The sequence below is a fragment of the Erythrolamprus reginae genome, chromosome 4, assembly GCF_031021105.1.
Source record: "Erythrolamprus reginae isolate rEryReg1 chromosome 4, rEryReg1.hap1, whole genome shotgun sequence".
In the NCBI taxonomy this organism is placed as follows: domain Eukaryota; kingdom Metazoa; phylum Chordata; class Lepidosauria; order Squamata; family Dipsadidae; genus Erythrolamprus; species Erythrolamprus reginae.
In genome coordinates this window covers 91,712,534-91,738,618 of record NC_091953.1, presented here as the reverse complement: position 1 = coordinate 91,738,618, position 26,085 = coordinate 91,712,534, and the positions used below count along the sequence as shown (strand labels likewise).

General features: G+C 36.4%; 1 protein-coding gene across 2 annotated transcripts in view; it reads right to left on the bottom strand.

Annotated features, from left to right (window-relative positions):
* The window catches only part of LOC139166797 (arylsulfatase D-like), a 38,773-nt gene that overhangs the window by 2,816 nt on the left and 9,872 nt on the right, over positions 1–26,085 (bottom strand). The window contains exons 1-8 of one of the 2 annotated variants that reach the window (XM_070750874.1): positions 12,386–12,514; positions 9,284–9,418; positions 6,955–7,076; positions 6,720–6,842; positions 5,743–6,166; positions 3,752–3,888; positions 2,705–2,839; positions 1,486–1,648 (exon numbers count right to left, since the gene is read on the bottom strand). In XM_070750874.1, the coding sequence (XP_070606975.1) occupies positions 1,486–1,648; positions 2,705–2,839; positions 3,752–3,888; positions 5,743–6,166; positions 6,720–6,842; positions 6,955–7,076; positions 9,284–9,418; positions 12,386–12,417 (1,271 nt within the window). In that variant the 5' untranslated portion in view covers positions 12,418–12,514. Of the gene's footprint in view, positions 1–1,485; positions 1,649–2,704; positions 2,840–3,751; positions 3,889–5,742; positions 6,167–6,719; positions 6,843–6,954; positions 7,077–9,283; positions 9,419–12,385; positions 12,515–26,085 lie in introns of those variants that run through there. The other variant, XM_070750873.1, reaches the window with a different exon arrangement.

Here is a 26,085-nt window from a genome sequence, read left to right as displayed (position 1 = left end):
TTACAATGGCAAAATTCTCTTTTGTTTTAGATATACTTAATTTACAGAGATGTCAAGACATGCTAATAAAGAAATGTGTGAACCAGGGCTGCTTGCAAACCTCACCAGGCAGTTCATCTAGGCTTTATATAAGTGTCTCTAAAACTATGTTAGCTTATTAGGAAGTAAGCAGAATCTAACATACTTGGTGGATTTGTTTTTCTATTGTTACTTGTCCTCAAATTGGGTCCTGTGACAATAGAAAACATTATGTTGGGAACCTAATTGCTGCTGGTGGCTGTGATGGGTAGTGTACTTGAAAGATACAGTACATCTTACATTTAGGCATACAATACTGCAAAAAAGAAAAAAAGCCAGTTGCTTCAGTGCTATGATAGTACCCAGCTGCTGTGGCTTAGAGATTAAATTAACTGCAGTTTAATGTTTCCAAATGTAAAATAATGAACTTGGGGAAAAGGAATACTCAATCTCAGTATTGTATTGGCAGTTCTGTGTTAGCAAAAACTTCAGAAGAGAAGGATTTAGGGGTAGTGATTTCTGACAGTCTCAGAATGGTTGAACAATGCAATCAGGTGATAGGGAAAGCAAGTAGAATGCTTGGCTGCATAGCTAGAGGTATAATAAGCAGGAAGAGGGAGATTAGATCCCGCTGTATAGAGTGCTGGTGAGACCACATTTGGAATACCGTGTTCAGTTCTGGAGACCTCACCTACAAAAAGATATTGACAAAATTGAATGGGTCCAAAGACAGGCTACAAAAATGGTGGATGGTCTTAAGCATAAAACTTATCAGGAAAGACTTAATGAACTCAATCTGTATAGTCTGGAGGACTGAAGGGAAAGGGGGGACATGATCAAAACATTTAAATATGTTAAAGGGTTAAATAAGGTTCAGGAGGGAAGTATTTTTAATAGGAAAGTGAACACAAGAACAAGGGGACACAATCTGAAGTTAGTTGGGGGAAAGATCAGAAGCACCGTGAGAAAATATTATTTTACTGAAAGAGTAGTAGATCCTTGGAACAAACTTCCAGCAGACGTGGTTGGTAAATCCACAGTAACTGAATTTAAACATGCCTGGGATAAACATATCTATCCTAAGATAAAATACAGGAAATAGTATAAGGGTAGACTAGATGGACCATTGAGATCTTTTTCTGCCCTCAAACTTCTACGTTTCTATGTTTCTAGAGATGGAGCTCTTGCCTCACGAGCAGGAGGTTGTGAGTTCAATCCTAGATAGAGGTAAATGTAGGGTCTCATTTTGGGCAGGGGGTTGGACTAGATGACCTGCAAGGTTCCTTCCAACTTGGTTGATCTGTTAGTGTGCAGCATTTGAGCTTTTAGGTGTTCCATATCTGTCTTCCAAATCAAACTCCTTCACATATTTAATAATATATTTTATTATATTTTAATATATTTTGCATATTTACCTTAAAATGGAATAGAACACCTCTCAATCACTTTTTGAACAAAACTGCATACCTTTCTTGTGGCACTGGTGCCCCAGCCAAATGAGCCACAGTCGGGTAAATGTCCATCAGGCTTGTGGGTTCATCAAGAACAGTATTAGGAGCGATCTTTCCTGGCCATCTAATTATTCCAGGCACATGGATTCCTCCTTCCCAACCTCCCATGCCCTTTCCACCTGCATCAGGAGTAGCAGTAGGAAAAAGAATAGTTGTATGAAGTCAAAATTACAAGTAATTGATTTTATCCTACAGTTCACCTGTTTCGTTTAGACAAAGGATAAAACCCTCATTTAATGTAGTAGTGGGAAAGCTATGACCCTTGTTGATTAGCAACTTATCACTTTTATGGATCACTATTTCTTTCTTCATTGCTTGTTTTTTTTTTCTCTATCAGTTGCTGAAAGGCAACTACAAGTGTGGCAGGTTATAAGTTTAATAAGAAAATATCCCCTGTGTTGCACAGTACAGTACATCAAACCACTACTAAAAACAATAAGCAACACCTGAACAATAAGCAACACCTGAACATTTTATAGACTTGGGAAAATGAGATTTTAAAAATCTTAAATGACCTGAAAATAAAACAATATTTGCTTTGTATCCAAAAGAGATCAAACCATGGTTTCTTGAATATTGAATATTATTATTGAAAAGGCTTTTTCATTGAGTCTTCAGAGAGGAATAAATGGGTGAAATTCAAGGGATAGGAGTGTAACAGTTATGGTCCACAAGTCACAGAAGCAACTCTAAAACACTGGCAGCAGTGATATATCAGTGAAGGGAAGTCAAACAAAGCTGCAAAGAAAGTGTCAACACCTGCAGTTATGGATTCAGTTAACAGCCAACCTCACACCTGGCAAAACATTTCAGTGAAATTACTAGAAAATACTAGAAGCCCCAGTTGGGTGAAGCAGAGTTTTTGCTTATAACATATTCCCACAGGAGAGGGGTGGGTAATTATGACAACTTTACAACCTGTAGATTTCAGCTTCCTGAATTCCTGAACCAACCATGTTCAGTTCCCTTTGAGGTTGGGGGGGGGGGAGAAGACATTAGACAGAGAAAGAATAGCACTTCCAACTGCATTGGAACTTCAGGAAGAAACTTGTCTGAGGCTTCTTCATAGTAACAATGTTTGTAATTACTACAACCACTGTCTATGTTTGGATAGCTCCTAAGTGACGCATGACAGTGATCTAAGCGCATGGATAACAGAAACAAAACTTTCATACCTTTAAGTCTACCATTCCAACCACCAACCTGGATATTCCCTTCTCTAAATTCCAAACATCCTCCATGATCAGAAGTAAAATAAGTAAAAGTGTTGTTCCTTAATCCCACTCTGTCAACAGCAGCAAGAATTCTTCCTAAATAATCAGAATAAACCCAACATTTTATTTAAAATGAAAGAAAACACTGCCTTTATATATTATGTTGCTAGATGTTGAAATGTACTGTCACTTTAAAATATTACAAAGTATACAGGATAATAGGCATATACAATATACATATACAATATATAAAAATTACAAAACATTTAAATGTAACTATAATGTGATGTACACAAAAACACTCACATGGAGAGTACACAAATATATTGTAGCTTCACAAGACCATCGTTCTACCTTTTTCCCACGACCAAATTATCTCAAAATTAGACAAGAACCATTCTTGTACTGTATTTGTCAATTGAAAATTTGGATGTGGACGAAAAAGAGCACCTTTAAGCCAGAGGTGGGCTGCTAAGGTAGAACGACATGTGACATGTGCTCACCCCCGTGGCTCTGAGTGCTAGTGGAATTCAGCCACCTGAGTGTCCGCGTGTGATTTCGCTACCTGCCCAGGTGCAGTAGCAGAATTGTGCTGGACTCCGCTAGCACTCAGAGCCATGGGGTGAGCACATGTCACCATTTCACCTTAGCAGCCCACCTCTGCTGTAAGCTCTAGCAATGGACTACTCATGGGGAATAGTAAGCTTTTATTTCCAAGAATTTGGAATCAGCTGCCAAATGAAGTATTTCCTTCAACTGAAAGATGCTGGATGGTGAAGAAATTACTGTATACAGTATATTCTAGAAAACTATGAGGGAAAATAATTCCCAACTTTTCGAGCCTTAGACAATAGATCAGTGTTTTTCAAACTTGACAACTTTAAGATGTATGGACTTCAACTTCCAAAATTCTTCAGCTAACTTGGGGAATGCCAGAAAGTCATCCATACTCGGTGGCTGTAGTATGGATATTAGAGAGCCTTTAAAACATTAAACAATGTTACTTGCCTGTCATCCAGTCCATCTCTTCTACATTGTCTCCATATAAACCATGCTGGCTTTTCCCATGAAATGTCTTAGTGGTGAAGCAGGGTGCGTGGACATGGAAGAAGGAAACAAAGAGCAGGAATGGTCTTTTTTTGTTTCTGGGAAATAAATATAAGAAACTTCATTCTACCCAAAATGGCAGAAACAGCCGTGAACTAATAAGACTCATAGTTGAAAACACCTAATTACCTTAGCAGATACCCAAACTTTTCTGCTTCTATATTATTGTATAATCACTAAAAGTGAATAATAAATCTTAACAGGTCTCTCTTCAATTCTCTTGATCATTATAATCAAGCTACTCTATCTCTATGTATTGTTGAATTCACAATGTAAAAATAATAATGTTTAATAGGATCAGTCAAGCTTTGACAAAGCTTTGCAGGTAGAACCCATTGAAGCCATTTTGCAAAGTCCATTTGTTTCTAACAATGAAGGAAAGTGACTGTGTCACTTTGCTTTCAACATCTTTAAAGACCCTTCTGTCAATATCCAGATCAGAATGAGCCTCCAGCATGCATCAAAAATGTTTCCAATTTGGAAGTCCCAGTATGTCTCTTCTAGAGCTGTCCAGCCTGTCTTGGGTATTGTCTACCATAAATCCTCAAATGATGGTTAGTGGTGGCATATTAGATACACCAACTCAAAGTTTTCTTGATTGCAAAAGAACCAATTAGATCAGGGTGCCCTTGGCAGATATGTTGAGTCTTCCAAATTATGAGGATTCAGTGCCAGTCAAGGGCAAAATGTTGGTAGCAGTTGCTTCTACCATCCATTGGCAAGAGATGAGGCAGGTTAGCAGCATTAAAAATCTTAGATCTTGTTCTTCTTTTTCCTTATTGGCCTCTCCATCAGGAAGAAGTAAGGGACCTAAGAAACATTTTCAGGAAATAGTGCAGGACTATTGACCAAAATCAGCAAGGCAGACATTCAAGGTCTTCCAGGCTAATTCTTTCAACAATAATTGAAAGCAATCCTGTGATATTATCAACATTGGTTAAGGTTACCTTTTACTTTTTTCATCTTGTCAGAAAAGTGAAACAGTCACTTCCATGGCCACTTAATTGAAGCATTATATAAGACCTGGCTTTTCTAGCAGGCCTGGGGCCGTTGATCGAATAATGTTACTATCTTGATCCAGCCATGAGTTTATTGAGAGATATGCATGGTTTTATTAAGGGCTATTAACGTATTCTTAAGATGTCTTTTAATTATTGTAAGCCATCCAGAGTCAATGTGGAATTGGGTGGCATATTAATTAATTAATTAAATAATGGCTTCTTATTCAAGATGTATGCGATCAACCCTGGAAACACAGACAGCTTGGCTTAAATACTTCAGTCTAGTACAGTGATGGCAAACCTATGGCATGGGTGCCACAGGTGGCATGCAGAGCCATATCTGCTGGCACGTGAGCTGTTGCCCCAGCTCAGTTCCAACGTGCGTATGTGTGCCAGCCAGCTGAAATTTGGCTTGCACAATGGCTCTGAGAGGGAATTTTTGGCTTCTAGAGAGCCTCCGGGGGGGATGGGGGAGGACACTTTTACGCTCCCCCAGCTCCAGGGAAGCATTTGGAGCCTGGGGAGAGTGAAACACGAGCCTACTGGGTCCACTAGAGGTTGGGAAACAGGCTCTTTCTGGCCTCCAGAGGGCCTCCAGAGGGCAGAGGAAGCTGTTTTCGCCCTCCCCAGGCATTGAATGATGGGTATGGGCACTCGCGCATTCATGATAGCGCACATGCATGCTATTTTGGCATCCGAGGAAAAAAAGGTTCACCAACACTGGTACAGTATCAAAGCATATATGTTTATATATGCATATAAACAGGGAGGCGATGGCTTGCTTTCAATTTAACATGTTACCCCTCCTATTCCCTCCTTAGACATAACCTGCATAGAAATAAAAATCTTTTCTATCCAATTTGAAGTTAGTTTAATAATTTTGTTAGTTACCGTTCAATAAATGCGACAGATTCTTTCACTATCCTGGAGGCAGCATTTTCTAGATTTATTGGTTGTTCAATAACTGTGTGGTCTCTCATCAACATACAGTTCCAGTATCTTACAAATCCATACTTGGCAAACCAGGAAATAAAAAATGATACGCCACAAAAAGTTATGAAGGCAATTGTTTTCCATTTCACAGGGAACAAAGTAGTCGTCTTTATCAGAAGAAGAGTAAACACAAAGAGAGCAACCATCTGTGTGGAAAACCAATAGGTAGCTTGCAGCTGTACATCCACCTCTGGATCCTTATTAGCCTGGCATTCATTTAGTAGGGTCAATGGTATACCATAGAAATAATCAAAGCCATGTTTTAAAGGATGGTGGCAGTGATCGTTACGGGATTCACAGTTCATACCTTGGTGCCATTTTCCTGAAAAGTTAAAAGTTGATTGGTAGTCACCAGCTAAACCATGATTTTTATTGTATGTTAATAGATTTTGATTCCAATTATGTTATAAAGATAACATGATGTCCAATTTGGTCCCTTCCTCCTTCCTCCCTTCCTTCCTTCCCACTAAGCCAGTGAAATAAGTACTGTAGCAATAAACAAATTGTATAAAGATATTGATGCAGTATTTTTATCTAGCATCACGTCATCTCCAAGTTCACAAAAAGTTTCAGAATTGCACTTGAAACTCACCTGTATGTTTCCAGTTCCCCCCCATTATTTTCCTTCCATAGAAAATTTACTTTTTAAAAAAAAGTAAAGGCAGATTTATTGTGCAACCTTGCAACTGGAAGTAACTTAACAGTAGGAGAATTTTAAACTTCATCAAAGAAAAGGAAAGAAAAAGGGAGAATGCAAAAGTAACTCAATATCTATAGTCTTCATTCTAATCTTGCCCCCTTTCTACAGACACATGAGATTTAACACACAGAAACAGCAGACAAAAGTCAAGTGAGAAATAAAGCATATATTGTACCTATAATACCAGTGGCATAACCGTTCTGCTGAAGCAATTTAGCAAATGTTGTTTCATTTTCAGGCAAGCCTCCTGAGGCCCCAGTCCAAATGAAAACACGTTTTTTGTTTTGAGACACCATGCCTAAAATATAAATGGGAGAAAGGAATTAGTCTTATATTCAACCTAAGCTACCCACCTGAGGGAAAGTGATGAACAGGTTGGAAACTATGGTATTACTACAGGAGATGCCAACCTGATCTGATGGGGTATCTGCCAGTCAGAAAAGCTGCTCTGCTTGGGGTACACACTGAAGCTGCAGCAATATGTTGAGTGAGTTTTACTCCTTCCTTTGCCAACTGATCAATATTAGGAGTCCTGTAAGGAAAAACCAAGAGTTGTCTGCGTGGGAAATTACATTCTAAAAAATGAACTTTCCCTTTGTATGCACCAGAGGTGGGTTCCTCCAGGTTCACACTGGTTCTATAGCAAACTGCTGGTTACATCACAGTGATGTCATAGAACAATTCTGTCGGTACTGGTCTATGGACGCTACCATCTCTTATACATTTTTTTGGGGGGGGGGGGAATTTGTTTGATTTTATTCTTCTGTGCATGCACAGAAACGGAGTTTCCAGCATTGCACATGCGCTGCCATCTTGGGTTTGGCTCTCTTGTTTTGGAATTTTTTGAGAATTTTGGGCAGTGTAAACAAGACGTGGCCATGTGGTTCATGAGGGGTGGCCATGCAATGCACAAGGCACGGTCACATGGCCTATGCAGTGCAGCCATGCAGTAAACACACTGTGGCCATGTGGAGTGGCCATGCGGGGTGGTGGGAACCCAGCCCTGGTACACACAGTCTTGGGAATTATACAGATAATAAATGATTGTTTTATATCACATATTTTTATTATGCCAATATATAGAGATCTAATTTATTTATTTATTTATTTATTATTTGGATTTGTATGCCGCCCCTCTCCGAAGACTCGGGGCGGCTAATTAAGTGGATTGTAATAACATATTTGTTGACCTTTGGAATGTCATAAGACATGTTGTTGTTATTGTGGTTAATTTTTAGTTTTTTTCAGGTTTCAAAAGGCTATAATTGAAGACATCCAAATTGTAGTGCCCAGAACCACTTTCCTAGGTCTGGGAAATAGAAGTTACGTGAAAATTCTTAGCTATTTTAAGATTCATAAACTAACTACTTTACTGAGAACTAAACCAAAAGCTAAGTAAATACATGATAAAAATGTAAATTAAAAACTACAACAATCATCCCATTTGCTTGAAAGTACAACTATTTTATTCTTTTCTTCAGTCATGATATTTGCTATCCATTCATTCCTGAAAAAAATCCACAATAATATATAGCTGTGCTTTGCTTCACTTGCCTATCTTTATAATGTCATCTCTTATAAAAGTCTTTTAGTGATTATTACAATTTCCAATTTAATTTACACAAACTCTTTAGTGCTTCTATCATGGACTTGTCATGGTATAAACTGAAAGTCAAATGAAGAAAACCAAAAAGAATTTTGCTTTCAAGAGAGTAAAAACCTCAAAGGTGTAACTGAGATAATGGCAAATAAAATTTTCAGTTGACAGTTAGCAGATGTTCTCCAACCACAGCAAAGGAATCGGTACGGGAAGCATCACAAAACCTGAATGGCCAAGGAAATCAGCACTAACACTAATACAGTTTTTGGGAGTTTTTTCATACTTTACAACTTTTTGATGTTAGGTGGGACATTCTGGGAGTTGAAGTCCTCAAATCTTAAAGTTGCCAAGGTTGAAATTCAATATCTTGAAGTTGTCAAGGTTGAAAAACACTGGTTTATGGCAAGCTCGTCTCTTATAGCATAAAATTGTCCACAGGGGGAAAAATGATCTCTTGGAGGACTGATCTAGAATAGCCTTGCAAATCCTTTAGTCAAATTACTAGATCTTCCAGGACAATAGTCTGTGGTAGTAAACCTAGGCAGTGGCTCAGTAAAATTCTTGCTTGTTAAGGAAGCTGCAACTGAACACTTGAAGCAAACCTGTTTTTAATGTGGATTGTTTTCATCTTACATATAAAGCCACTTCCTTTCTGACATCGCAAAAGATGTCATTTGTGAATGAAATCTTAATTTTTTAAACTCTCCCTTTCCAAGTCTACAGAGAGGGGCAGCATACAAATCTAATAAATTATTGTATTATTATTATTATAAATTATTATTCCAGGTCAGATTGGTCATTGTCTACATTGCAGCAATTATCTCTTCCTTTCCCATATACAGTACCTATCCAAAACACATAATTAAAAAAACTTCCAATAAGTTTAAAAAATATATGATTCCGTTGAGCCACTTCTGGTGGGCAAAACATTGCCTATATGATCTAGTGGGGTTTTTTTTATTAGAAGAGTATCTAGCTTATTCATGTATAATAGTTTTAAAAACACATTCATTTTCTTATTTTATTTTATTCACTTTGGTCTCCTCTCGTTGGAAACATTGCATATTTTCCCTCAACTATGCTTTCACAGTTTCTAGAATTACAAAATATATCTGGCACATTTAAAATTTTAGAGTTACCTGATGGTATTGTTACCAAAGCATCCTAAATCACCATATCCAAGGTCATCTGCCATTATTAACAAAATATTGGGTCTTGATGCATTTATTCCATATATTTGGGAAAATAAAGAGGAAACCACCCAAGCAACTAGACTGCAGAAATAAAACACATTTGAATTAGAAGATTATATGATTGGGATATATTACAAGATAGACTTAGTTCCCTGGTATACCATACATGGCATCGGGCCAGAATACCTAAGGGACCGCTTCCTGCTGCATGAATTCCAGTGACCAATTAGTTCCCAAAGAGTTGGCCTTCTACAGATCCCGTCAACTAGACAATGCCGGTTGGCAGGGCCTAGGGAAAGAGCCTTCTCTGTGAAGGCCCTGGCCCTCTGGAATCAACTCCCGATCCTTTGACCAAAGGATAACTTAGAACTGTATCTCTTGTGGTCAGACCTAGGTATTGCATACAAAACTATATGTAGTAATGTTTTATCTGTAAATGACTTTTTCTATTTTAATCACAAAGGTATGCCCGTAAACAACCACTTTAAACTCAACGTAAATCGTTCTAAATTTGACTGTAAAAAAGATTCCTTCTTGTCAAAGTGTGGAATGCCCTACCTGATTCAGTTGTCTCAGCTATGAATTTTCACAGTTTCAGTCACAAATTGACTTCCATGAACCTAATTTCATACTTAAGTGGTCAGAAAAGGGGGCATAAATAAGCGCACTATTATCTTATTCTTGTTTGCATTTTTGTTTTACAAATTTCAATACATTAATACATTCAATACATAAATAAAACAATATTGTTAATTTAGGATGAGCTAGGTAGCAGTATAAGCTAATATAACTTAATCTCGGAAATCAAAACTGGATCGGAAGAAAGTAGTGGTAAATTCTGCCCAAGAAATCACAACAGGCCTGTTTTGCCCCCGGTGGAGTCTGCTGATGAAGGCTTCTCTGACCAAGAAGACATGAGTGACAGGGAGGAGGAGAGTGTGGCAGACAACTCAGAAGGAGATCAATTATCTAGCTCTTCCTTGGATTCAGAACAAGAGTTAATGATACAGCCACGCATGCGGAGAGTGATGCATAGGCAACAACAACTGAGAGATTATTATCAAAGAAAATGAGGCCACCTGTGGTTGGGTGGGGCTGTGGTAATTAGTGAGGCTGCTATAAATAGCAGCCTGTGGGTTTGGCCTTTGTGGAGGATTATCTGAGAGTGATGCATAGGCAACAACAACTGAGAGATTATTATCAAAGAAAATGAGGCCACCTGTGGTTGGGTGGGGCTGTGGTAATTAGTGAGGCTGCTATAAATAGCAGCCTGTGGGTTTGGCCTTTGTGGAGGATTATCTGATCATGGTGTTTCGTGACTGCTTTACTGACTTTGACATTTTGTGTGCTGATTTTCCCCCGCTTTGAAACTAAACCAGAGCAAAGTGTGTTTCACTTTGTGAAAGAAGAAGGACTGTGAATTGCCTCACAGCTGCAAGCTAAGTATCACAGAACTGATAAGGGGCTTGTACAAATTACCAGTTTGTTTGGAGACCAGTGCTCTTTGTTATACCAAAAGAGGGCTTAGTGAATTTTCATTATAAAGAACATTGTTTTTAATTTTCAAACGTGTGTGTGTCTGAAATTTGTACCTGTGAATTTTTGGGAGGAGTCTACCAGAGAGCCCGACAGAACATGGGTTAAGCTGGAGAGCCATATAAATGCATAAATAAATAAAAATGACTTGGAAAGGAAAAGTTTTCTATGGTCCATCATCAACAGTGTTGAGGCAAGCAATTCCATCCGAAGGCAGATGAATACAAAGGGCCATGTCAGCCTTTCAATGGCACATCAGATCTGCCGTGCAAAAGGGGAATATTTAAGTATACAGATGGTCCTTGACTTACAACAGTTCCTTTAGTGACTGTTCAAAGTTACGACACAGAAAAAGTGAGTTCTGACATTTTTTCACACTTATGACCGTCGCAGTATCCCCATAGTTACATGATCAAACTTTGAACACTTTGTAACTGGCATGCATTTATGATGGTTGCAGTGTCCTGGAATCACCCTTTGGGACCTTCTTACAACTAAAGTCATTGGGAAATTGGGTTTACTTGACAACCATGTTACTAACTTAGGAACTGCAGTGATTCACTTAACTGTGGCACAAAAGGTCATAAAGTGGGTCAAAGTTTAGTTAACAAATATTTCACTTAGCAACAAAAAATTGAGCTCAATTGTGGTCCTTAGTCAAGGACTACCTTTATGTAAAAGATTTTAGTGGTCTTGGTGGTGGTGGTGGCACAAGCAAATAAATCAAGCATAAAATTCCTCACTTACTTGATTTCCAAGTCTAAAATGAATTTTAAAATATCTATTTGTAGATTAAAAAACCAGGAGTCTACTATCATCTTTTTTGCCTGACATGTTTTATTCAAAGGCCTTTGTGGGTTATAGCTTATTTAATCAGATGTTCAGAGTGGCTAAACTGATGGAGAATTTAAATTGGGGTGCAGTGAAGGACAAAAGGAAAAGGGTGGGGATGATAGATTGATGCAGATCACATTTTGCAGAAATTACAAGTACCTTTTTAATCAATAATTGCAATCATTTAAAATCTATTGTGTTTAGACCTTTTGAGATTGAAACTTCTTGATGTAACTATATCTCCCCTCATATTCACATGTTCTGTCATAAGCCCAAATATATAAATTTTATGAACAAGAAAAGCAACAGAACAAAACTGAAATAACGAAGTAGAGTTATTGGTCTTATCATTGAAATATCAAATAATAAGTTTAAAGAGATATCTCTCCTGAGTCTACTCTTCTTAATCACTCCTTTCAAAAGACAGAAATTTCTAATCAATTTAAATATTTCTATTTTAAAAACCACACAGCATAAGCATTGTTCAGAGTCTCATGTTGAGAAAGCAGGGTTGAAGGGTCATGCCTTTGGCAAGCCACGACACATGTAGCCAAAGTGCCATCTTAGCTCACAATGCTACACTTCTCAGTCTAACCTACCTTTTTGTCCCTACTTATGGATGTTGCTGACACAATCACATGAACTAACCCAAAATCATGTTAAAATCATGTTTCTTACCCGACAACCCTGTGGCTCAGTTGGCTAGGCATTCTTCACTAGAATGCAAATAACAGCATATCTTGTGGTTTAACTTTGTTGTTAAAAATTGACCTGAGACCTTGAATAGCAGTGTTCAAAGTCCGTGGTGGGAAGGCTTTTTTCTTATAACCTCTTTTTATCTCTTGTTGAAACATAATGAAGTTTTTTAAAAAAAAGTACAGTGAAGGGTTTATGTTCTCTTGGTTGCAGTTTCACCTGTGACCATAGCTCATGACTTTGGAAATTGGTCCCATCTACTGTGTTTCCCCAGAAATAAGACCTGGTCTTATACATTTGCCAAGAATAAGGAGGTACAACACTTAATGATTGTTATAGAGGTCAAATAAGCAATGAGGAAAAAATCAATATTAATACAAATCTTAAGGATACAAGCAACAAGTTACAGTCAAACAATCATAAGTGGGAGGAAATGGGTGATAGGAATGTTGAGAAAACACCTTTCAGACTGAAAAAGAATACAAAAGATAAGAAGAAATCAAGGTAAAAATTTATTGTTTCATGTTTAAAGACAGGAGTTTGGATCATAGAGAAAGTTATAAGTGAAAGGGTTTTTTTTACAAGGCGAAGGTGAAAGTTATTGGAAAAATTGTATCAAACCGCAAATAACAGCCGGATCTAAATTTTTTCACTTTTGTTTCTTACTTTGAACTTGATCTTGAACTTTTGAACTTTTGAACAGTTAAAAATATTCAAGAACTAATTATACAATCTAAATTTGACATGACCTTATGAAAGATTAAATCTGCAAAGTTAAATAAAATGAATAAAATCTGGAACTTTTAAACCCTCAGTAAACACTGTATACCGGGCTCTAATTTTAACAGCGGAAGGATAAAGACTATTTTTGCTACAACCTTTCTTTTTTCCTTTTCTTCCAACGACAAAATGAAATAAATTAACAATTTGAAAATAAATGAAAAATAAAATGAACTGATACATCAAAACTAAGAAGACTTATTTTGCTATTCTTTTTGGACTGTTTGTTCTTTGATTACTGCCTTTGGATTACTTGCTGTTCTCTTTTGGATTATTAGCGGAGACTTTGCCTGCATCTGTCTTGGACTGTGAAACATAAACTGACTCCATTTTAAAAGCCTCAAATTTGACTTTGATTTTAACTGGAAAATTGTGACTGCGCAAAACACAATAACATTTGAACTTCTTCCTTGATATCACTGGAATAATAACATTTTGCATCAATAAGGATTACCCGAAATACAAGAAGAATATAAGCATATAATATCTGCATTTTGTGTTTTAAATTTTATAGCGTTAATTTTTCCCCCAACTTTTCTTTTCTTTTCTTTCTTTCGTTTTTCCTAAGAGAAGATTGATTTAGAACAGAGGTCCCCAACCGCCGGTCCGCGGACCAGGACCGGGCCGTTGGGGGTTTTCAGCCGGTCCGCGCCGCCGCTACCCTCCCGGCAGAGAACATTATGCAGGACGGGGTGGGGCGTCGGGCGGTGACGCAGCCCTCCACACTTCTCCACAGGGCGGGGAGAATCAGGAGGCTCCTTTGGTGGCTTGGGGCTGCCTGGCTTTGTGATTTTGGCTGGGGGGGGAGTTAGGAAGGTCCTACTTTTCCCCCCCAGCCAAAAATTCAAAGCCTATCTGCTGGATACGGGCGATGAGTGGGACAGAGCGGCGCGGAAGCCTCTTGCAGCAGCTGCCACAGCCACCGGCTTCGGCGCCGCTCGTCCCGCCCATCGCCCGTATCCAGCAGAAGCTGCTGCCCGAGTGCTCTTGGACGGCGGGATTCAAAGTGCTGGGGTGGGGGGTGTCCTGACAGCCCCCCCACCCCAGTGCTTCGCCTCCCGCTGGGACAAATCTCAGCAGCCCACCTTAACAACAATACAAGAAACTTTGAATGCAATGAAGGACTTTATGCTTAAATCTCAAGAAGATGCAACTCAACAAAGAGAAGCTATAAAAGACGATGCAACTCAACAAAGAGAAGCCATAAAAACAGAGCTGGCTGAATTCAAAACAGAGATGGCTGAACTAAAAGCAGATACGGGAGAAATGAAGGCACAGATGAAGGAGATTCAACAAACTCTACAAGAAAGTGAGGAATGTGTTAAAACAGTCGAAGAAAAGACTGACAAAATAGAGAAGAGAATGGACTACACGGAAGGCAGAGCTGACTCACGATACAGAAGATATGATGAATTAATCACTCATTTGGAGATGCAACGTGCTTCGTATGGGCTACGATTTCAAAACATAATAGAAGAAAAAGATGAAGATTTAAAGATGATCATGGCTGAAACCATTGGAGGAATTCTTCAGGTGGATTCTATGGAAATAATGAGAGAAATCGATGAAGTTTTCAGAATTTCAAATAGCTACATACGTCGCCACAATCTTCCGAAAGAGATTCACATCAAGTTTGCAAGAAAGACCCTGCGAGATGACATACTGCACTGGGCAAGAACCGCAAAACTGCATCATAAAGGATTTGAAATAAAAATATTAAAACAAGTACCAAGAAGTGTCAGAGAAAACAGAAGAGACTATCACTTTCTAACTAGAATTTTGATTAAAGAAAACATAACCTTCCGTTGGCTCATTCCACAAGGACTATCATTGACTTGGCATTCTAGAAGATACAAGTTGGAAAACCTGGATCAAGCAAGGGACTTTTTTGAAAACAGTGGTATAAGCCAACTGGATCAACCAGCAAAGGAACAAACTGTACAACAATAACCAGTACAACAGCAACCAGTGAAAGAATCAGCAGTACAACAGGAGCAAGTTATGGGGGCCACTGCTCAAATAGAGGAGCAGGACCAAGGTGCTAGAAGAGTACAACCTCAGCGCGAAACCAAAAAACTCAACAAATGACAATACTTAAAGATTTAAAAATCTTTTCAGTAAATGTGAATGGACTTAATGAACCAAAGAAAAGAAAACAAATGTTCTCTAAAATCAAAAATCAAAATGCTCAAATTACAATACTACAAGAAGTGCATATTAAAAAAAGTAATCAGAAATTATTATTGAATCCTAAAATTGGAAAAATGTATGCTGCATTAGCAGACCAAAAAAAAAGAGGAGTAGTGATGTATGTTGAGAACTCTATAAATTCCAAACAACTATTTACAGATGATGAAGGTAGAATTTTGATTGTACACATTAACATTGAACCTAGACCTCTGGTTATTGTTTCTATCTATGCCCCTAATGAAGATCAAATGACATTTTATAAAAAATTACATCAAAAAATAACAGAGTTAAATATTGAAAATATGTTAATAATTGGTGACTTCAATGCTATTACAAATAGACAATTAGACCATTCGGGGGGGGGGGGATAATAATAGTAAAAAGAGAAGAAAGAATTTATTACCTACTACTTTCCAAAAAATGAAAGCGGAATTATTATTAAATTATATTTGGAGGGAAACACATCCCTATAAGAGACAATACACTTTTTACTCTAACCCCCATAAAATCTGGACAAGAATAGACATCGTATGGGCCCCAAAAATAACCGCAGAACAAGTCAAAGAGGTAGAAATAGATGTTAATACATGGGCAGATCATAATCATGTAGTAGTTTATATGAGAACCAATAATAAACAGGTTAATTGGCGGATGAATAGAAATATTTTGAAAGATAAGAAATATAAGGATTGGATTGAGAAAGAACTAAAAATATTTTTTGAAATTAATAAAAATTCAGACACTACTCCACAAAATTTATGGGACACAACTAAAGCATACATAAGAGGATTAATGATATCTTACACAGCAAAATACAATAAGGAAAATAAAATAAAATATGAACAATTAATAAATGAACTAAAAAAACTAGAATCATTATCACAACAAAATACAAAGAATAAAGAATTGAAAACAAAAATGGATGTAATCAAACATAAAATTAGATTGATAGAACAAAACCAAATAGCTGAAAAAATAAAAAGAGCAAAACAACATTACTTTGAACATGCTAATAAGCCAGGCAGATGGCTAGCATATAAACTTAGAAAACAGAGGCAATCAAAAATAATTAAAAAATTAGAAGATAAGGATGGTTTAATAAAATATGACACAGAAGGGAAGGCAGACATTGTATACAATTTTTTTAAAGAACTATATGCAAAAGATAATATTAGTGAAGATGAAGTTTTTAAGTACTTAGAACACTCAGAATTACCACAATTGACTGAAGACCAACAGGAGATTATGGATGGACCAATAACAATGGAAGAACTCCTAACAATAATAAAAAAACAGAAAAATAATAAAGCCACTGGACCAGATGCTATACCGGCAGAATGGTATAAAATAGAAACTGAGACGATAAGAAACAATATGTTAGAAATTTTTAATGAATGTAGACTTGAAGGTAAAATCCCCAAATCCTGGTCTGAATCCTTAATAACCTTAATCCATAAGTCGGATACAGAACCAGAAAAAATTAAAAATTACAGACCTATATCATTATTAAATGTAGATTATAAGATATTTACTGCTATATACGCAAATAGACTAAAAAGGGTTATAAATGGGATAATTCATCAAGACCAAAATGGTTTTTTACCAGGTAGACAAATTAAAAATAATCTTAGAGTGGTTATTAACACATTAGAATATTATGAGGAACATCCAGGGAAAACATTATCATTAATGTTCCTGGATGCCCAAAAAGCCTTTGACAACGTCAACTGGATATTTATAAAAATGCAATTAAATAAAATGAGATTCGGTCCAAAATTTGTTAATTTAATAGATGCCATTTATTCAAAACAAACAACGAACATTATATTAAACAATGAACAACTGGAAACTCTTGAGATAAATAAAGGAGTCCGTCAAGGTTGCCCCATATCACCTTTGTTATTCATTATGTCTTTGGAAACTTTATTAATTAAGATAAGAGCAGATCCCAAAATAAAAGGTTTAACCGTACGAGACGAGACATATAAAGTCCAAGCTTTTGCAGATGATTTGACTTTCATAACTGAAGATCCGATAACGACAGTCCCAATATTAATGCAGACAATAGAACAATATGGAAAGGTAGCAGGTTTAAAGTTAAATAAAAGTAAAACACAATTCCTAACAAAAAATATGAGTAAAATACAAGAAACCAAATTAGAATGTATTTCCGGAATAAAGATAGCTAAAAAAGTCAAATATTTGGGAATATGGTTAACAGCTAAAACAATAACATTAAAAAATGACAATTATATAAAATTATTGACAGAAATTAAGAAAGATTTAGAAATTTGGAATAATTTAAAAATATCCTTTCTAGGAAGGGTCGCCACAATTAAGATGAATATTCTGCCCAAAATTTTATTTCTTTTCCAGGTAATCCCAATAAATCCAGGGAGCAAATTTTTAAAAATTTAACAAACATAGTTAAAAAATTTGTATGGCAAGGGAAAAAAGCAAGGATAAAAATAAACTCTTTAGAGGATATTAAAGAAAGGGGAGGATTTGGACTTCCAAATTGGAAATTATATTATCAGGCTGCCGCTTTAACATGGATTAGAGATTGGATAACTTTAGAAAATAAAGAATATTAAATTTAGAAGGGCATGATCTTATGCTTGGATGGCATGCCTTTATATGGTATGATAAGGAGAAAAATCACTCATATTTTAAAAGACATACACTAAGGAAATATTTAATAGAAGTCTGGAAGGATATAAGGAAAAACAATTTCCTAACTATTCCCGAATGGGTTGCTCCTTTAGAAGCAATAATTCATCCAAAGTCCATAAAGGAGGAAAAAAATAATAAGATATAAAGACTTTTTAAATGATCAAATGAAATTAAAATCTAGGATTAAACTACAAGAAGAAGGGATAACAACAGATTGGTGGCATTATGCACAGATTCGATCTAGATATCAGAAAGACATAACACTTTACATCTTTAATAAGAATAAAAATTTACTAAGTAATTTAATTACTCTTAATCAAACAAAAATAATAGGGAAAATATATAAATTTTTGATTGCACATAAAAATGTAGAGTTGACTTTAAAAGACAATATGATAAGATGGTGTAAAAACATTGGTAAAGAAATAGACATAGATACATGGGAGAAAGTTTGGATTAATAATTGGAAAATGACAAAATCAGTGTCATTAAAAGAAAATCAAATCAAAATGTTTTACAGATGGCATCTCCCACCAAATAGGATAGCAAAAATGTTTCCTAAAACTTCCCCGTTGTGTTGGAAATGCAAAAAAGAAATAGGAACTTATTATCATCAATGGTGGACATGTAGTAAAGCCAAAATATACTGGAAGATGATAGAGAAAATAATAAAAGAAATTGTAAAGCAGGATATAGAAATCACCTCGGAATTTTATTTATTAGGAATTACTAATCAGATTTATAAGAAAGAAATTTTATATTTAATTATACACATTTTAACTGCGGCTAGAATTATTTATGCGCAGAATTGGAAAGGGGAGGAAGTCCCCAAAGAAGAAGAAGTTATTGCGAAAATACTAGATTGCGCTGAAATGGATATGATGACAAGACGTTTAAATGATCAAGAAGATACGAAATTTTATGAAACATGGAACAAAGTTTATATATGGATAGATAAGAAAAAATAAGATATATAATCTATTTTTAGTAAGCATAAGGTATTCATTTTTGTTTGGGTTATATTAGTATTAGTTGAATCCATTTTGTTTAACAATTATATTAGAATTAGTTTATATATAAGTAATAGGGTAAGAATTTTGGTCTTATATTTGTATTAGTGAAAATGTGAAAAACCTTAATTCAAAATTTAGCAAATCTTTTTTTAACATTTAACATATATCTAATTATATATATTTTTTCTGTATTTGAATTTATACTTTCGAGATAAGCGGGGAAAATGTATCCCCATTTTGTGTTTAATGTTGGTATGTCTGTTTGTTTATTTTATGAAAATTAATAAAAATATTTTTTTAAAAAAAAAGGAATGTTGAGAAAAAACTAATAGTAATAGTAGTGCCGACTTAGTAAATAGTTTGACAGTATTGAGGGAATTAATGATTGTTATAGGGTACAAATATTCAATAAAGAAACTATAATTACTGATGGCATAATTATTAGAATTGGTGATAACACAGGTTGTGTTTTTTTGAGAATGAAAGTTTGAAGAATATGTAGATAATACTTGGTACTTTAATTTTCCATTTCCTTCTCCCTGCTTCTCACATCTCCTTTTGAACTAAGAAATAATTGTGTTTTGCTATTTTCTGCATTTTATACCAGCTGGTTTTGCTCTATCTGTTTACAATATGGTACATTTTCTGCTCGCATATATGGATATACTTCTCACCTCTAACACCCATTTTTCCCCATGATTGGGAAGGATAGCTTTATTTTAAAAACTTGGCATATCATACATTATGATTCTTTCTGCTTTTTAAGAGAATAAGTGGAGGATAAATTACAACAGAAAACTTGCATTGATATTACTCATTGGGAGTTGAAACATCTGCAAGCAACTGAGACAGCACTCCTTATTTCACAGTCTAATCCTGAGCTACAAATAGCCTCTTCTACTATTAGAAAAGCATTTTTATCATTATTTCCCTTTTTAAATTTAGAAGTTTAATATTTTACTTTCCGATCTATACTGTGTAACATGCCCTTGACCAAACTGCTGCAAGGCAATAGTTTCTGACTCCTTTGTTTGCACTTATATTCCTTAAGCTTGGCTTTTAGTTTAGTAGAAACCCTGAAAGACAAATGTTTTCACCTCATTTTAGGCCTTACTATTACTGCTTATTTGCACAGATTACAAAAGAGTAATTGCCAATTATTAAGTGACAAGCTAGGTAGCCTCATCTTTTATGAAAGATAAAAGTCTACTTATAAAAACTGACTGCTCATCAGTTTTGCTATCTTAACCCCCGTGTTGTTTGCATTTACTATACACTTGTTCTGTTCCAAGTTCTATTTGACCTGGACTAAAAAAGGTTGGTTTTAGCTACTTAATTTTTTTAAAATAGCTATTGCATTGGTATACTAATTTGAACATTCCTTAGCAAAAAGCTTTGGTAAAACATACATGAATGAAATTTGTGATGATCCCACTGGTGGGTTGCTGCTGGAATGGCTAATTGCGCGCAGCTCCACAGCTCTGGAGCATGAGTGTGGAATTGTGTGGGATTGAGCGCACTTTTGCAGGTAGCAAAATCTCATACAGGGATGTGCGTGTGGACACATTTTGGCGAAGTTGAGGGGAAGCAAAAAACCTCACAGAAATGTGCCTGCACAGGTGTCCCTGTGCAAGATTTTGCTACCTGCACAGGTGCGGGAAGCAAAATTGTGCTCAATCCCACACTCACACTCCAGAGACGCGTATCTGCGCACAATTAGCCATTCTGGCAGCAGTCCACCACTTATGATACCTCAGTATTGTTTCAATATTTAAAAAAAACTTTTCTTTTATATGGAATTCCATAGTTTCCAATAAATGCTTGACAAACAAGTAATCTTAATTGTAAAAAAATATCAAATTGAAGAAGCTCATAATGCTAATTGAAACTCTTAGTTTTGAAGAATTTTCATTTAATATAATTTTTGGGTAATCTATATTAATTTGAATGGCTGTTAGCACTTTCCTTGTCGCACCAACAGAATGGAAATGTCCCACAGCATGGCTGAAGCCATGGTTTCCAAATGGTGTTGTAGTAAGAGAGCTGTTGTGGGACAGGAGTAAGAGTTCCGCGATGCTTCTTCACAGCCTCATCTATTTTTTTAAGAATTTCCTGAAAGAGTGGTTCAGTGGTCTCTGATAAAGGCATGGCTTCTGATGGATCTCTTGAGAGGTCAAATAGCAAGGGAGGAAGGTGATGGATGACACCTTCTCCAGAACATGGACAGATTCCTTTTCCATAGCAAGCCCCGGAATCTTCAGTGGAAAATATTGGTGTCACGTAATGAGCCTTCCATAAAGCACCACCTGGTAGAAACAAAACATAAACAGTATCAAAATATTTATGAAGCTGGGATATGAATAATATATAGATTTATTTTCCTTTTGGAAATCAAACAAAAAATTCTTGCCAGCACCAAAAAATGTTCATCCCTGCTCACACCATGTATACTCAATGCAAATGCTCTTTAACAAGGATAGAAATGTGATTTATATTTTCTACTAAGCCCCTCAACATGGTTTGTCTCTTGTATGAAGATTGTCATTGTCATCAGTGAAGGGTTGGCGGCTCCTGCCACTCCCGGTGCGCTCCACGCGCTGCTCTGCATCTCTGGTGGGCGCACATGCGCACCCAAGCAAGATTTTGCTTCTGCGCATATGAAGGGAGCAAAATTTCACACGGGTATGCACATGCGTGGAAGCAAAAAATCACCAAAAATAGCCGAAACCTCACATGCCTGTGCGTCCTCTTGTAAGATTTTCTTTTTGCGCATACGCAGAAGTAAAATCTCGTTTGGGTGCACACATCCTCCAGTCCCCGGGGCTGCCTGTGCAGGTCCAGTTTCGCTACCAGAATGCCGTCCCCCACGATCTAGGTAGGAATCCAATACTGATTGTCATATATAAACCATGGTCTCTTCAACAAATTATAGTCAAAGAAGTCTGAACCTATCTACAAAATAATTATTTCACATTGGTTTTGATCATTTTCTCATGTACAAAGTACTATTAAGTTATTTGTGCATTAGTCTTAGGTATTACTTTACAGGATAAATAATTAGCAGTGTATTTGTTCCTTCTTATTTTTCTGTGTTCTTATTTTGCCCACAATTCTGATTGAATTCACCTCATCCTCTTTCCAAATTTAGTAAAGTAATTTTAGATATTTATGGCCGTTTACGTCTATTGCTATATTAGTGACTAAATAAATAATTCACTAGTGATATGTGCGTATATAATGTTGAAGGGATATTTTCAAATGCAAAATAACTCTTTTAACTCACTGTCTTTTTGATGCCATCGCACTGCATGTAAATAACTTCCACAGTAATGAAATAGGAATTCATGTTCCGAATGTTTGACTTCTTGTTGCAATAAAGGTAGAAGATTTCTTCCATCAATTATTCTACAGTGATACAGAAAAAAGTAGTCAACTAAAAGTAAGCAAATTAGATCTTATATTCAGGCTAATATGATCAAATCTACAATAACATGCTGACAGATATTTGTTTTCCAATATTTTTTCTGCATGTTCATAATATACATATTTTCTGGGTGGACCATATACTATATATCTTATATTTTAAAAGAAAATATTAAAAAACAATATTTTAAAAAATAAAATGAATACAATCTTTCTAAAAATGCAAAGAATTTTTAGAGAAAACTATAATTTTCATACTGTTTGCCACTTAAGCAATACTTTAAGTTAGTGTTTCTAAATCTCTAGTGTTTCTAAATCTTCAAAATACATGGAATTTAACTTCCAGAATTCTCCAGACAGCTTGCTGGTTAGGGATTTCTGGGAATTTAAGTCCACATATCTTAAAGTTCCTAAGGTTGAGAAACATTGCTTTAAATGTATTATGCAGTAGAAAAAAACTGTGTTCCAGTTTTCAGCAGGGAAACAAAAGATTAATTAAAATATATAAATATTTAAACATTTCCAAAGATACAAAATGTTACAGATACAAATAAACCAGATTTACAACATCATCAGTAAGGAAAATGCAGAAAATGCTTTCAGCACATATACAATCACCTGTAATACCGGTATTCATAATCCTAGATGATGTATTACATATACTAGAGATTATGTTAAGCAATTTTAGTAAATGGCAAAGAGCAATTTCTTTAAAGTAGTAATGGAACTGCCCATTAATATATATTGATTTCAAAAGAAAGACAGAAAAAACAAGTTTCTGTTGTATATTTTAATAGAGAAACTATTGGATCACTGCTGGATCACTTATGAATAATTTAAATACAGTGGTCCCTCTACTTAAGAACTTAATTCGTTCTGTGACCAGGTTCTTAAGTAGAAAAGATTGTAAGTAGAAGCCATTTTTCACATAGGAATGAATGTAAAAGCAAATAATGCATGCAAACCCATTAGGAAAGAAATAAAAGCTTGGAATTTGGGTGTGAGAAGGAGGAAGAGGAGGAGGACAGTCGCTGCCAAAGGAAGAAGGTGAGGTGAGGGGATTCAAAAGAATCCAAGACTTTAAGGCTTAAAAAACAAACAAACTAGGGACTCTGAGGCAGCGAGGAGGAGCACGCACCTCCCATACACCCGAACCGAGGCTGCCTCCCATACACTGTGCCAGAGAGAGAAACCCAGGTGGGGGAGAGGGGGGAACCTCCCGCTACTTTGACCAAAAGGCGGCGGCTGCTGCTGCTACCTGCTTCCTCTTCCTTCCCATGCTGAAGGGCTCCCCTCTCCTCTTGCTTGCTCACTTTGTAGCCGGCGCCTTTCCTTTGCTGTGGTGACTCCTCAGTTTGGCTGAAGCTGAATTGATTCAGCCGGGGTGAAGCACCCCCTTATTCCCTCTCCAATCGGCGAGAGAATGGAGGAAAATGGTCCATTTGCTCTGGACTGCCAAGGCTTCCTTAAGCGCCACCAAAAGGCTCTTTTGGCAGCCCAGAAAAGCCCGAGATGGCCAGGATTAAAGGGGGAGTGGCAGGAAACTGGTCGGGCCTTTTGTGACGCTCTCAAATTTACTCAGAAATTTTTCTGGTCTTGGGTTCTTAAATAGAAAATTGTTCTTAAGAAGAGGCAAAAAAATCTTGAACACCTGTTTCTTATCTAGTAGAGGTGTTCTTAAGCAGAGGTATCACTGTATAGGCATAATGAGAATTCAGGTTCTATACCTGTCCTGTGGCACATCTTTTCCAGCCAAACGAATCATTGTGGGAAAAATATCCATGAGGCTTGTTGGTTCATCAAGAACAATATTTGCTGGCAACATTCCTGGCCATCGAACTATGCCCGGAACACGGATGCCTCCTTCCCAGCCTCCCATGCCTTTGCCCCCTGTGTTATGGACATAAGATAATTGCAGCTTTTAGCAGAAATGGACAGGTATGCTAAATTGACTTGTAATGTTATATTGTATATATTTACAGAAAATAACATTTGATTTCATTTTGAAGATCAAGTGTTACAACAATCTCTTGAAAATAATAAGTGTGTCCAAATTTCTTCAAACATTACAAAGATTACTAACAACCATAGATTGAAAGCATGAAATTGGGTGGCCAGGTGGAAAGCATTTTGAAATTCCCTGATATTTCCCTGCAACTTGCGATCTAGTTAAGCGCGGTCGTAGGTGACGTCATACAAAACGGCTAAGCCATGGAGAAATATTGGTAGAGGAAGCAAGTTGTTGCCACTTAGGCTCATTTTTGCTTGACTCTGCCAGGCAGCACGATCTGGGGTTTTTTACATGATTTTCCCCTGACTTTTAAAGATTTTAATACAGTTTGCTTCCCCCCCCTGATTTATTCCATTTTTCACGAATTCCCTGATAATTTCCTGATATTTCCTGAACTGCCAATTTCCCTGATAATTCCCTGATTTCCAGGTTTGCGGGACACCCTGTGTAAAATATTAATATGGCAACTTAAACATTCACAGCTCCCTTGAGCTGGAGCATCTGAAAAATCAATGGAAATAAATTAGTATACTTTTGAATTTTTACTTTAGGCCACAAGATTAAAATAGAAAATGTAAAGGAATAAATAATGTTTAATTTTTTTAAAATAAAATAATTTGGAAAAGAAACAAAATACTTCCAAATGCTCAGCTTCAACCGTTTTAGTTATAATCTGAATCACTTTTTATTCCTGTATTCTAAACATTCGTGCTTATAATATCTATTGTGCTTCAAGTCAGCAGACATTACATGTATATAAATCAGCCTAGAATTTATTAGTTTCTTGAGATACCAATCTACAGAGGCTGTCAATGAAAAAAGAAATGTGCACTTGAATATCACTGGGTATGTTTATGTACTGATCCTAGAATATAGGCAGAAGAAGAATGACCTGCAAAATCCTAGTTAGGTAGTCAGAAAATCTTACTGTCTTATTCACCTTTATAGATTCCATTCCAACCTCCAACCTGTATTGTTCCGTCATGACCTTCTAGGTGGCCTCCATGGTCTGAAGCGAAGTAGACAAAGGTGCTATTTTGCAAGCCTTCCTTGTCAATAGCGTTAAGAATCTGACCTGCATGGGGAGAGAGAGAGAAAGTTCCACCTTTTACAGAATTATACAGATGTATTCAAAGAATAATATAATAATATTTTAATTATTCATGGTGCTCACCATAGTTCTCTTTACAAAGACAAGGTTTCCTCAAAACAATCCTGTGAATTTGCCATCTCTAACTTAAATCCCAAACTTTATTTGTGAATTTATGAAACTTTCCTTTTTCTGAAGCTAACAGGATGTATCAAATGGTGCTCCTGAACAACAGGTCCATTCAGTCACTTTGATAGTCAGTGCAAAGAGAAATTATTCTGCAATCAGAACATGCTCTCCTGAGTGAAATTGACCTGGCAACACAACCATGCTAGTAAGCCTTCAAGGTGGCAAACAGATGTCAATCTTCAAGATTGGGAATCCAACAATCAGAAATATAATGATTCTAAAATATGGGTATAAAAAGTCTACAAATGACATGCTAGATTTGAAAAAAATATCTCTATCATCTCTGTATCTGTCTCACACCATCAATCTCATT